Genomic DNA, 14,925 nt, shown 5'->3' with positions numbered 1-14,925 from the left:
TCACAATGACGAGAAAAACTGTGGGATATACAAGTCACAATTTCCTTTTCTAATCTGAGCCAGAAACAGGCTTCCATAAATTAGAGCACATTGTGTACACTTAAATATTTAGCAGGGATATGTGCTGTAATAACACACAACAAAATGCATGACTCGTTAAGAGAGTGCTCATGGCTGCCCAGGGATTTGTTTGCAGACTTGATGAAGTCCATGAATAATTCCACTATGCAGTGCCGATGGGCTCAGCTGGGGCGGAAAAGCCTGATCCATTCACACCTCAACAAAAAGACAGCACTGCACCATGGATGACCACAGAACAAAAAGACAATGGAATACTGGTCTAGTGTCTTTTGAACATTAATCATATTATGAACAAAAGGATGAATTGAATATGAAAAAGCTCTCAGAAGCCAGGAGGGGTCTTGAGTGGCATAGTGCCACTGTGTACATCCATTTAGCAAGGAATAAAGAGAACTCAGGTTGGTTGGTGTAAATTCAGTTGCATTGGCGTCCCTTAGCGTGACAGATCAATTGCACAGCAAAATAGAGGTGAGCAGAGGTGCCGCCAACAGCTGTGTTACCCTAATTATCATCAGGCGAATGAGGACGCAGCACCTGTGTTTTGTTTGCACGGCGAAAGAAGAGCAGTACAGGCATAACGTGGCACAATCATCAACTTTCACAACAAGGCCCTCTCTTCTGGAAATGTCACCTCCTCCCCTTTCGTGACAGTACCGGAGGGATTTTTTAGCCTTTCCCCAACGACATGCTGCTTGTGCAAAACTGGAACCTTTCCGTGCGTTTCCACAACCGGTTATGAGCTGGAGCTGTTATAATGTCCACTCCAATAAAAGAGGAGCAACTCAAAAGTAGACAATCAACACAGTTGCAGAGCTAAAATGTCCAATGCAATGTGCGGATATTGTTATTTTTTCCCAGTTAAAATTCTTTCTTTATAAATATACAGTACACAATGTTTTCCATACATTGATTTATTTGTGGCGGCCCGCCACAAAATCAACATTGATTGCCACAAATAGATTTCAGTGCTTCCCATTCATTAACTACACTGTGGTGGCCCGAAAATATATTTAAACTTCTCATAATAGCATAAAAGGTTTAATGTCTTGTCTTGCGTTATTGCTGTAAAACAAACTAAAATTGAAAGCGCGATAAGGCTTTGTGTCCTTATCAAATCGCAAAAGACTGTCTGTGATCAGCTCCACATCTCAGTTCACAGTAAATGAATGCAGTGAACTCCATCTCTGCATGTGCTGAGTTTAGCGTGCATTTGGGAACGTAGCAGGCAGTAGTTACGCATTATTTTCACATTTACAGTTGACTTCCCATTATAGCGTTTCACTACCTTTGTAATGAGATGCGTCTGTAAACTTGTTTTCCACCAGTATTAAAGCTCGAGTGCAGTTTTCGTCAAAATAAAAGCTCACGTGTCTCTTTCATCTATTTCAAGTATAGAAATTAGGACAAAGCTGATCATGAAAGTTAATTTATTTTTCAGCACATTTATTTTACAATATATGGCTATATATACAAAATATTTAGTATGTGTTTTGAGGCCTTATTTCAGTGACTTTTTAGTTTTTTTCAAAAACCACGCATATACGTAATTCTCTCATAAATACAAACATGTACATGCTTGCTGCTCAAATATTATTGTAGCCTAGTTTCTGCTGAATACAGTATAATGAGACTTTTGTCATTACTATGTTTATACGTAAGCAGCTGAAAAAGCACAAATGTCAGGGCATGTCAAAACTACTCCAGGACCCCAAATCAGCCTCAGACCGCAGAGGGTTAAAGCAGGGCTGTCCAATCCTGCTCCTGGAGGGCCAGTGTCCTGCAGAGTTTAGCTCCAACCCCAATTAAACACACATGAACCAGCTAATCAAGGTCCTACTAGGTATATTAGAAACTTCCAGACAGGTGTGTTGAGTCAAACTGGAGCAAAACTCTGTAGGTGCAAATATACTCCAGGATTATGTTTGGACACCCCTGCCTTAAAGGGACAACTTTGTACCATTGTTTAGCCCAAAAAAGGTGCATGGTAGTACCTTAAGGGTACATATTACTACCAAAAGGTACTGTTATGCACCTTCTGGGTGGATAAGGTACAAAGTTGTTGCTTAAAAGGTACTCCACCAGTGACAAGATGCATTTTTTTTTCTAAGAGTGTAACTAATGCTGCCTTCCAGTGCATTTGGAAATAAAGTACTTCCCACTTCTGAAGTTGTGATTATGGGCTTGTTGCGTTCAAGTGACTGGCTGTCGGAAAGAATAGGAATCATGGAGGACACCAGGTTTATTCTTCCCTTTTTATTAGGGAAATCTTTTTGAAGCGAAAATGTATTGAATATATTTCATTTTGAATGAAATGTAGCATCCCATTAATTGACAACCATATAAACATTCACTGCGCTATCTAGATCGTCAGCTTGCTGACAATTCTGGAATTTTGGTGAAAATACATTACATTTTTGCTGTGTATAAAACACATGCTTCAAATGGATATTCATATAATATGCAGTACTTTAACAACAAAACAAGGCAATGTAGCCATTGTGGAAAAAAATAATAAAGAATACCAGTCACAGCAGCAATCATTCAGTCACAGCATAACTTCACATTTCTGAGACATTTTCAGTTACTTTTAACCATCTGGTTCCAAGGTCATTTTTAGGAGACGTAAGAAGTCAGTTTCTTTCAAGTTCACACAAGCTGTGTTCTGATTCACAAGGTCCATGTAAAGTGAGCATTGCTCCCTATACACACTGAGCAGGGAATATCTACAGAAGAAAATTGCACATATTTGGCATCTGTGAAGAATGATGGCATACATGCAGTAATATGTGGAATAAATACACTGGGAATGTATACATCTAATATAAATTACCATATTTTCAAAATATATATTTATATAAAAAATAATTATTGCATATATAAATGAATATAACTTGAGTCATACATATCTGAAGTGATTTGGTTATACTGAAAGTCTACTTAACTTATGTGACCCATTGTGATCAAAACTATGCAATAACAATCTCATCTCATGCATTTTATACCCACAAACAACTTGCCTCGCGTACTTGGTTTGATATTTTGTTATCTAATGCACAAACACTTTTGGAATCACTGTATATGAATTGATTGATGAATTTTAATCATTTATATTTGACCACTTCATCAAAATCAGCTTACAATGGCTTAAAGAAGCTGAACTGAAATACTTTGTATGTTAAAGTAGTCATAAAACCCATAAGACTCACAGATTTTAGATTCACAGATCCCTGAGCACAGCCACAAGAATCAGTGCCATTTTGATTGAAAGAAAAGTATTTGACAGCAAATCAGGAGTGCTTTATCAAACATATCTCCTGTTCTGCTGTCAGTGTTCATCTGTCCATTGCGCACAACATTAGCGCTTATAGCATTTAACGCTGAGGGATCAGCAGTGCTGCAGTTATACATCATTTAAGCCAATGAGGTCTGAAGAGATCTGCCATTAAGAGTCTCGCCACCTTATATGGTCCAGTAAAGTTTTCACAGCTTAATTACCATGACTGACCTCTCAACCGGATTCATCAGCCAGGAACCACAGACAACCTGAAGCGAGGACTGATTTGGGCACTTTACATTTACATTCATTTATGTTCTCGACAGATGCTTACTTACTCAAGCAACTTACAATATGGTACACAAATCACATTAATAGCAAGTTACTGGCACAAATTACATCACTGGCGATTCTCCAAATATGCTGCAAAGGAAGTATGGGAAAATGCAGTATGTGCATGGGTGAAGGGAGAGGAGAAGGAGAGATAGGGAAGGGACAGACGGTGAAAAACAGCTCTTGCAGAGTGAATGCTGTAAATGAAGACTCCTGCTGAGCTGAAGCTTTGATAGCTAGCAAAATTACAGCATTCAGGATCAAACACAGCATGCTAGGTCCACTTTCATACACTGGCAAGCCTGGAACAAAGTCTGTCCCAAAATAGCCTGCCAAAAAAAGACACCCAGCTACAAATAAACAGAGCTTCCAGGTTAAGTCTGTTGGCTCAATCTCACAGTGGCACTACTGTGTGTCTCCCTGTTGTGTGCCACTGCTTATACTTAATTATTCATGCTTGACCAAGTGGAGTAATCCTAATTTAATATGTAATCAGTGATAACCTGAGAGACTGCAGCAAACCTAGATGACCGCTTACCATAATTTGATTATACAGTGGGGTCAAAAAAACTGAGAACACAGTTGGAAATGCACCTATTTTGCATTTTTCTCATTTTAATTTAAACTTTTTTCCATAACAAATTAAATTATCAGCATAACAATTTGAGTAAAAAGTTAAATTAGCATTTCATTGTTATGTATCATGATGTTTCTTGTTTTAAAATTGTGCAAATATAAAAATGTTGTTACTAGGGATGCACCAATGTATCGGACACTAACTAGCAATTATTTTCACTACTGGCCATTGGCTGATTGTTTAAAAACAGACAATGATCAGGGCCGATTATATCCTGTCAATCAAAAGTGGGAGGAAAAATGTGTCAGCCTGCAACTCATACTGTGTGAAGAAAATCTCTCATGTTGAATTCAGAGCTGTCGAAGTTAATGCGACAATAACGCATTAACAGTTAAAGGTGCCCTAGAACTTTTTTTTAAAAGATTTAATATAAGTTTAAGGTGTCCCCTGAATGTGTCTGTGAAGTTTCAGCTCAAAATACCCCTTAGATTTTCTTAAATTAATTTTTTCAACTGCCTATTTTGGGGCATAATTAGAAATGAGCCGATTCAGGGTGTGTGGCCCTTTAATTCTCGTGCTCCACGCCCCAAGAACTCGCACTTGCCTTAAACAACATAAAAAAAGTTCAAACAGCTAATATAACCCTCAAAATGGATCTTTACAAAGTGTTCGTCATGCAGCATGTCTAATCGCGTAAGTACAGTGTTTATTTTGATATTTACATTGATTCTGAATGAGTTTGAGGCTGTGCTCCGTGGCTAACGGCTAATGCTACACTGTTGGAGAGATTTATAAAGAATGAAGTTGTGTTTATGCATTATACAGACTGCAAGTGTTTAAAAATGAAAATAGCGACAGCTCTTGTCTCCGTGAATACAGTAAGAAACGATGGTAACTTTAACCACATTTGATAGTACATTAGCAACATGCTAACGAAACATTTAGAAAGACAATTTACAAATATCACTAAAAATATCATGTTAACATGAATCATGTCAGTTATTATTGCTCCATCTGCCTTTTTTTGCTATTGTCCTTGCTTGCTTACCTAGTCTGATGATTCAGCTGTGCACATCCAGACATTTATACTGGCTGCCCTTGTCTAATGCCTCGATCATGGGCTGGCATATGCAAATATTGGGGGCGTACACCCCGACTGTTACGTAACAGTCGGTGTTATGTTGAGATTCGCCTGTTCCTCGGAGGTCTTTTAAACAAATGAGATTTATATAAGAAGGAGGAAACAATGGAGTTTGAGACTCACTGTATGTCTTTTCCATGTACTGAACTCTTGTTATTTAACTATGCCGAGGTAAATTAAATTTTTGAATCTAGGGCACCTTTAAAAACTAACGACATAAAGCAACAAAACTTAGTAGGCTCCATTTGTCTACCTACACCAAACATTATTTGTAGCGTGCCTCCCCTTTGTGCTTTGTTACTTCTGATAAGAAACAGTCTCAGTTTTCAAATTCTGTCCAATTTATCATGAAATTTAAACAATAAATGGCGTTTTGACACTCTTAAATGTGACTTGACAGATCGCTGTAGTTCCTCTGTTCAAGCAGCAGCAAGGAGTGTGAGTCTTTTCTTCCACTTTACAAATTATGTAAAAAACAAGCATGAACATCAAAAGGTATGTTGAAAAATATAGTACAGCTTACCGAAATGAATGTGTCATGTACACTGCGTTCCAAATTATTATGCAATTGACATATCAGTAAGATTTCAGTACAATAAACATTCAGATTTTAGTTTTTCTAAGTTAAAAAATAAAAATGTTTGTTTGTTTATTTATCCATGTCTTTTTAGATAACTGGTTTCATCTCAGACAAAATAATTTGCCAGATCTATGGAAACCCTACTTAGAGGTTGTTCCACATTATTAAGCAAGTCACAGTTCTCATGCAATATGGGGAGGAAGAAAGATCTTTCTGAAGATGAAAAGCATGAAATGTTGCAATGTTGTGCAAAAGGCATGAAAACAACTAATATTGTGTGAAACTAAATGGAGATTATCAAATTATCATAAGATTTGTGAGTGATCCAGAGCACAGCAGAACTCGGTCAGATAAAGGTTTATTGAGGAAAGTTCCTGTCAAAAAATTTAATTGTATTAAAAGGGCAGCTATAAAAAAAGCCAGTGTTGAGCAGCAAACAGGTATTTGAAGCTGCTGGTGTCTCTGGAGTCTTGAGAGCCTCACCATGCAGGCTGGCAGTTGTGCGTAAAGATGCATTTTAGACACCACTAACCAAACCTAACAAAGAGAAACATTTACAGTGGGTGTAGAAATAAATTTTCAAACAGTTTTATTGCTGTGGTGTTTTTTTTCAGCATGGGATAGTGCATAGTGCATTGTACAAATAGTGCATTGTACTATGCACTATCCTCCTTTTTACACCATGGCTGAAAATGGCCAGTTATGAGCTCCACATATCTTGCAAAAGTAATTTTAATACCCTCCATCTCACTTCCCAGTATTCCAGCCCAAATAATCACCCACCAGCTCCTTGCTGACGTCGCAGTCTTGTTGGAATGTGGTGGCCATTCACCAACCATCCAGAAATCCATCCATTTAGACCATCCATTGTAGTACGGCATTAGTCAGTAAATAAAACTATTTAAAAATGAGTCTTCATGTATTTCTAAACCCACTGTAAATGTTTCTCTTTGTGAGGTTTGGTTTGGAGTGGCTGAAATGCATCTTTACGCACAACTGCCAGCCAGCATGGAGAGTTTCTTGAGACTCCAGAGGCACCAGCAGCTTCAAATACCTGTTTGCTGCTCAACACTGGCTTTTTTTATAGCTGCCCTTTTAATACAATTAAATTTTTTGACAGGAACTTTCCTCAATAAACCTTTATCTGACCGAGTTCTGCTGTGCTCTGGATCACTCACAAATCTTATGATAATTTGATAATCTCCATTTAGTTTCACACAATATTAGTTGTTTTCATGCCTTTTGCACAACATTGCAACATTTCATGCTTTTCATCTTCAGAAAGATCTTTCTTCCTCCCCATATTGCATGAGAACTGTGACTTGCTTAATAATGTGGAACAACCTCTAAGTAGGGTTTCCATAGATCTGGCAAATTATTTTGTCTGAGATTGATACCAGTTATCTAAAAAGACATGGATAAATAAACGAACAAACATTTTCTTAGAAAAACTAAAATCTGAATGTTTTTTGTACAGAAATCTTGCTGATTTGTCTCTTGCATAATAATTTGGAACGCAGTGTAATTGCTCAATCAGTGTTTCAACCGCGGAAATACGCCACTAAAACTGCTTGTTAACAATGTCACTTAATGTTGCTTTTACCTTAGGAAATGTATCCAATGTTCACATTTTGTTAGTTAGCTATAAAAACACCAGAGAGGAGCTTATTTACTGTTAATTACAAATGTTTCTAATTTAAGTGTTTATGAAAACAAAACATTTCTTCTTTTAAATTTGTCTTTATTTCCAGGTTTAAATAAGATTTTAAATCCTAGATGTCCACATTACCAGCCACTGCTGTATTTCACATTCAACAGGTGGCAAAAGCAAATGCAAAAAACTACAAAAATACCACACAACAAATAATGATGCATAAAAATCAGCATTGCTACCATGGCAAAGACTGCCCCTAAGGGGCAAAAATTTGACTTGAATTTCAACACATGAATAGAAATTTTCCATATTAATGTAATGTATTCTCAGGCACCACAGGAAGTTCTGTCTGTTGTGCTCTGGGGTTTTAAGTCTAGCCTTTCTCCCTCACCTAGTTTCCACACGTGTGTCATTCAGGTTCAAAGGCCTCAGCCTTAAGCGCAGCTGTGCTGCTACTGTAGTGGCTCCTGAAGCTCTCAAAGGCTCCTGCCTCTCTCATCTTCCACACTCTCTGTACCACAAACACACCATTCATATTTATGAGAAATTAGAGGAAAACCTTTTTTTGTCCTACAAGTATTTATTATTCTCTAGTGACTGACTTGAATAACAATGCAATTTTATAGCAGAACCCTAAGGTCTCTGGGAAAACATATGGACAACAACTCTTGTTTGTCAAAAGGTTCCTGTACTTGACTTACAAGAGGCGGAATCATTTAGACCGTTTACATTATCTGTTTTACAAGAACCTCCATGTGATGTTGGATAACATAAGTTCTGTGAAAAGGGAAAGTGACAGCATGCTGCATTTGAACGAACATTTATCAGTAATAATGAGAGAAGTCAAAAACCACACTCCAGACCCTCAAAGCAGATTTGTCTTTTCTTTCTAAGCCAGATGGGAAACACCATCATTGCATTACATGAGTAAAAGACCATCTTGAGCACTCGTGATAATAAAACCAGTACAGGTTCATCTTGTATTTACTTCTATCTTCAGGCCGAACTGTCAGTCTCAGCAGCTGTGTAGAGAAATACAAATGATACACGCTGAACGATATAGAGCTCTCACATATTACAAGCATGCAATCTAGGCAGCACAAAAACAAGCATGAATGCACACACACTGGGGGAAATTAATACATTCTGCATTTGTCTGCATACAGAAGAACTAAATGAAATTGTACATGGGTGAATCTCACGAAACCTGCCAAGGACATGTCACCCTGGTTTCAGCCACATTTGAAATCATCCCTTCAAACATCTTGAAGCAGCATAGGGCTTCTTGCCAAACTACAAACTCCTTCCTGTTTTGTTCTCTCTCTCTGTCTCTCTCTCTCACACACACACACACACACACAGACACATACACCATCATAAACACAATGGGATCTCCTCCCTTTAGACCATTAGAGATAGATAAACCATTTTTTTAAAAATAAAATAACAGGAGCACAATGACCTTTCCCCATAGACAGAGGACAGAGAGCATCTGACCCCCCCATTTCATCATCCCAAAGCAGCTAACAACCTCCGCAGCGCTAACCAAACCCTGACCTACTGCATCACACAGGGACAAGACAAATAACAGCTCCTGAAAACAAATAAAATGTCAGCATTATAAATATTCATCGAGGTGTATTATAGCTGATGTAAACGTTTAAACTTTCATTACACAAGCCCTCATCTATGACCTAACCAGTCATTTATAAGATGTGACTATGAATATTTATGCTCGTTGCTCACTTTGGAAGGCGAGTTGCCACTGATTATGAATTATGAAGACATTAAGGAGTGATGCTTAGTCAGTTGAGTACGCACAGTAAACTTGTTTCAAGCTGCATTATTCATTACCTGTGTGAAAGTAATATATTCCTTTGACTGCTGCTTTGGAAGAAAATCCTCATATAATATCAAATCATCCCCAGCTCTAGACTGTTTAGAACTGGGAGTTTGTGACAGCATCATAAGTTGACTATAAATCTATTAAAATATATACATTAAAGCATATACAATACACATGACAGCTGGGATTAAGATTTGCAGTTTGCAATTTGCAGTTTCAAGTGACAGAAGATAAATATTCAACTTCATTCAGCTCTCTTTTTTTTCCTTTGTGTTCAAAAGTTTCCCTTTACTGTCTGACGGAGCGAGAAAGTGCTCCAAACAATTCAGTCTGCACCATGGCGACAATTAATCAATATAAATTCTCCGTTAATCCACGTTATTTAATTCTTCCCTTTAGTAATTTGCTTAGTCTGTTCGCATCCTCTTCATGTTTGCCGACGGCAGAACAAATTATTCTAGGAAAGTTTGACTTCAGAACAGTGGGACTGCTGAGCATGATGTGTCAATAATCATTTATGTATTTATTAATTAGAGCCGCACATTGTAGTCACAGCATAACACTCGTTGTTTGGTCGTTGTGTTCATCAGCTGTGGTTAGGGATCATTTTTAGAGCATGTCGCTGAACACTACGGTCATTACAGTAATGATATGAATGATTACTTGGTAATATGATCTGGGCTTTGGTATGTTGCACTGATGACAAAAGAAAGCCAATGCCAGCACTCACCTCTTTCTCACCGCAGATATTACTGATGATGGAGTTGGATGCCGGGCTGGCAGAGGGGCCCAGGACTGCCACAACCCCCTTGGACATGATCTGGCACACTGTCAATAGGCAAGGGAAAGACCGACTGTCATTTATTACAGACAGAAAGCAGAAGGAAAGCAAGATGCAACCCTACTGCTGCTGCCCCATTTTCATTCAAGGATGGCGTATCCACCATGGAAGTCTAAAAAACCCAGATAGAGCAAAGAGTACAAAGAGACTTTTAGCATACCCATTCATCTCAATGCCAGTTGCTTTGCAGGCGCAGATGAAGTAAAATCTCCAGATAAAATCAGGCACTCATCTACTATAATATAATGATATAATTGCAGTTTATATGTTGCTTGAAAACAGATGTATTCCATTAGAATACATGACGACTACTTTGGAACAACCTTCAATATGATTTTTGGGTCCAGATGGTGCAGTTACTGCATCTACCAGCAGGGGCTAATGGGCCATGCTAATCAGCCAAAACCTGACCCCTTTGTATCCATTCAATCTGTTTTAAAATTACTAGCAAAACTCAAATAATTCTCTTTTAAGGGAGCTTTTTTAAAGAGCTCACTATAATCAAAACCTCGCCTATCTGTGGCTTAGCACTGTTATTAATCTGCTCCTTTGCAGTCTCTCACACAAAATTACATTTTATTATTAACTGACCTTTGAGTGAAGTGTGTCCTGAAATTATATTTGCGATTAGGTGCAGGAGGAGGAGTGAGAGGTAGATTTGTTTCTGACTCTCCAGCACACGCGCAGGGCATCGGCCTGAACTCTAACAGAGTGTCATTTCACATGGGTTTATAATATCTTTTTGTTTTAATTATGATGGTGTGTACAGTGTATAAGCCAGATATTGGTACTCTGACCACTTAAGCAGGGCATGCTGGGAAAAAAGGAAAGGAAACTCAATCCAACAGTAACCAATGCAAATGAAGACACCTGTGGAAACCTCTGCTACCCCATAATACATTGCAAGCACATTTCCGCGCTGCCCTGAATGGTGATGAGCTGCATATTTAGGATCACTAAACATTGCTACAGTGAGTGCACTAGTGTTCATTTTGCAGGTCAACTGTTCTCAGTTGGAAATCAAATGTATCTGGACAGATGCCCTTATGATTTCATGTCAACCTTGCTGTGTAGTCAGATTCATTGTTATTCCTCTAAATGGGGCTTTCAGTTTGTTAAAATAATGAATTACAATTAATCTCAAGATTTATTAAAATGATTACAATATGGCTTTAGAGTCTAGACAAACATAATATAAAATAAAGATTCCAAAAGGGCATTTTTGCAGTGATGTCATAGAAGAACCATTTCAGGTTCCCCAAAGAACCTTTTCATCTTAGTGTGAATAGCATTTTAAGAATAAAAAAAAAAAAAAAAAATCTCTCTTTTTTTTTTTTTTTACAATAAAGAACCTTTTATGCATTGGAAATTTTGTTAGAGTGTTCATGGAACCACAAGTGGCAATAAAAAAGCTGTATTTCTAAGAGTGTATTGTATATCTCATCAAAATGTATTGCCTCCTGCATTAATGCATGCAGTTCTTCTTAACTCTTTGAAAGAAATAAAATTGAATCAAGAAAAAGAAAAGAAAAAAAAGGTCTGCTACTATCACTCAGCTTCAATGATAATTGAATTCCAGCAAACAACTCCAAATAACTTACTTTAGTTAAAATTCACATTTAGATTTATACATACAATATAGTGGTGTTCAAAAGTCTTGCCTTTTTTCAAATTACATTATTAGCATTTTTAGTGAAAAGTTAAATTGAAAATGAACTTGAGCTGCAGGAAATCTACAAGTTAGTGTAAAACCTGATGATCCTGTATTCCAGGATTTAAGAATGATCCAAAGAGCATCTTGAGGTTCAGTGGAAGACAGAACATCTAACCGTCTGTGCAAAAAGTCACACGATCAATGTCACAAAGTATTTTATTTGATTAGTGATCTAAATAGTGCAGACTATGAAATATAAGTAATTTTGTTATATCATTTCTTTTTTTCATTATATATATTTAAATTGGATTTGTATCAAAATAAATCCTCTTTGAATGACATATAATGAAATATATAACAAAGCCTGAGCTTAATTAAGCTCCACTTAAAAATGTATTTTTTTATTAACTTTTTTTAATATTTTTTTTTTAATTAACTAAAAGTCCCATCTAGATTAGATTTATACATAAATTATGCATTAAGAAGCACTTTCTCTATCGTTTACTGATAATCTAGAGACACTGATTACGTTTACATATTCACCAATAATGTGATTATTTCTCATAATCAGAGTAAGGTCTTAATTGCAGTAAGATGTTTACATGACACGAGCAGAACTCTTCACTCCACTTTACATATGGTTATACCACACTCAGATAGGCATACAGTATGCATGTTACCGGCCATTGTTTTAATCTATTTAATTCAAAATACATTTTTATGGACATACTGGATATTATTTGGTGCTGCGATGAATATCGCAATGCCGGTTTGCCTATGCTACTGTCACGTTCTTTACGCTGTCTGGATGAAGATACGGAGCAGAGACTGCGCAGCGAGTTGTGCTGACAGAGTTTAGCGATTTGGTGAAGAGAAAACTTCAGATTAATGTCATTCATAAAGTTGTGTGAACAACACAGGGCATCAGCGAATGTCCGAGCACATGCGCACTTTGGTCAGAGGGGGAATAATACGATTAAGGTGTTTACATGTCTGTATATTGCGTTTAAAATCAGTGTTCATGAGCTCAATCGCATTACTTTAATCGAAGTATTGCGTTTACATGAGGTAAGGTTTAATCGCAATATTGCCAAAATCTCATTATAATCGCATTACTAGAGTGCATGTAAATGCAGTCATTGAGTAAAGCACCATGGATTGTTGTGTCTGCCTATTAAACACAGACACCTGTGCAAAAGTCCTGATTGTTCTGAACAGTCTTTGGAACAATGTCTGTTGACACTGCCATCATTGTCTAACTTACAGCCGTCTGAGCAACGTACATCTGTTCTATTGTCTTGCCTGCACAGATCATAAGGCAAGTAGTTGTTAACCCTAGTGTATACTATGAGTCACGAGGGTCAGGTGATTCACAGTTATGACTGACTAGAGGCGAATCTTTTGCCGTGACCCTCCTGCATGGCTGGTCTGGAAAAGGACAATGAATCCATGTGGAAGGAGTAAGCACCAAGGATTGAGGTTGGTTTCAGTATGTCTCTGTTCACTTCAGATCACACACATTAGTATGCAGACCACACACAAACACACAAAATGTGGTATGCGGAAAGATGCAGGCTTCAGTGATTACAGACGGGAGTATAGTAGGGCAGGTAGCGGCGGTGTGACATTTCCCCTTTCCTGGGAGTGTCACTGATCCGTTTCTAGTTCAATCCTGCATACTGCAAGCTATTACAATGCTGAATTAGCAAGTTTGTGTGACTAAATGTAAAGAGAGAGAGATGGAGTGAGACACAGCTGTTCATATCTATCAGAGGAGGTGTTTTAATGGTGCTGCTCTATACGCCAAGGGAAACCAAGAGTAGCTCTTCATCCTTTGTCTCAACAGCTCTGATTGTTTAAATTACAGCTCGTCTTCTCCTGATTTTAGTGCTGTCTACTTTCATTGACAACAATGAGCCTCATTCATGTTTAATATCCCTCTGTGAGTGAGCAGCTCTATTTTGTTCTCCACAACTCTATTTGATTTAGGATTCGTAAAGAAAGCATTATTAAATTTAGGGCTTCAGAGTAAGAAAAGCACAAAAAGATTGACTGGCAGCTGTTAAAGTAAAAGTCGCACTACCCGCTGACTGACGGTTTAAATTTTAAAGGCAGAGTGAAGTTCAAAAGTCTGAGCTGGGATTCAAAATGGAATTTAAACATGGAAATAAACAGAAAGGTTTATGATTTTGCAAAATGTAAAACAAAATGTTGTGATGTAAAATGAATAAAGTATATTTGGCACAATATCTAGGACACTAATCAAATAAGATACTTTTTGACACTGATCATGTGACTCTTTGTACAAATGGTCAGATGTTCTTTGGATCATCTCAAATCATGTTGTATTATATAATCATCAGGTTTTACAAAAACGTCATGCAGCTTGAGTGCTGCGGTCATTAAAGCAAAAGTGAGACAAACCAAATACTAAGACATTCTGAAATGCATGCTAAATTCATGCTAATCATTCAAATAAATAAAGAAATAAATGATTTTGCAAAATGTAAACCAAAATGATATGATGTGAAATAAATAAATAAATAAACTGATTTTGGTACAATTAAAGGTGCCCTAGAACTTCTTTTATATAAGTCTAAGGTGTCCCCTGAATGTGTCTGTGAAGTTTCAGCTCAAAATACCCCATAGATTTTTTTTAATTCATTTTTTTAACTGCCTATTTTGGGGCATCATTAACTATGCACCGATATATAGGTTGCGGCCCCTTTAATTCTCGTGCTCCCCCTCCCCCGGAGCTTGCGCTTGCCTTGAACAGCATAAATACAGTTTACACAGCTAATATAACCCTCAAAATGGATCTTTACAAGATGTTCGTCATGCATGCTGCTTGCATACATCGGTTCATGTAAGTATAGTATTTATTTGGATGTTTACATTTGATTCTGAATGAGTTTGAGGCTATGCTGCGTGGCTAAAGCTAACA

At 37.4% G+C, this 14,925-nt stretch overlaps 1 protein-coding gene across 12 annotated transcripts in view; it reads right to left on the bottom strand.

Moving 5' to 3' along the window:
• The window catches only part of grik4 (glutamate receptor, ionotropic, kainate 4), a 388,678-nt gene that overhangs the window by 123,396 nt on the left and 250,357 nt on the right, over positions 1 to 14,925 (bottom strand). For all 12 annotated transcript variants that reach the window (XR_007180253.1, XR_007180254.1, XM_048159804.1 and 9 more), the window contains one exon: positions 10,217 to 10,314. Coding sequence is in view for 10 of the 12 variants with exons in the window: in XM_048159804.1 (XP_048015761.1) it covers positions 10,217 to 10,314 (98 nt within the window). In the remaining 2 variants the exon portion in view is untranslated. The remainder of the gene's footprint in view (positions 1 to 10,216; positions 10,315 to 14,925) is intronic.

Source organism: Megalobrama amblycephala, linkage group LG16 (assembly GCF_018812025.1).
Source record: "Megalobrama amblycephala isolate DHTTF-2021 linkage group LG16, ASM1881202v1, whole genome shotgun sequence".
In the NCBI taxonomy this organism is placed as follows: domain Eukaryota; kingdom Metazoa; phylum Chordata; class Actinopteri; order Cypriniformes; family Xenocyprididae; genus Megalobrama; species Megalobrama amblycephala.
This window is presented reverse-complemented; position numbering and strand designations above follow the sequence as displayed.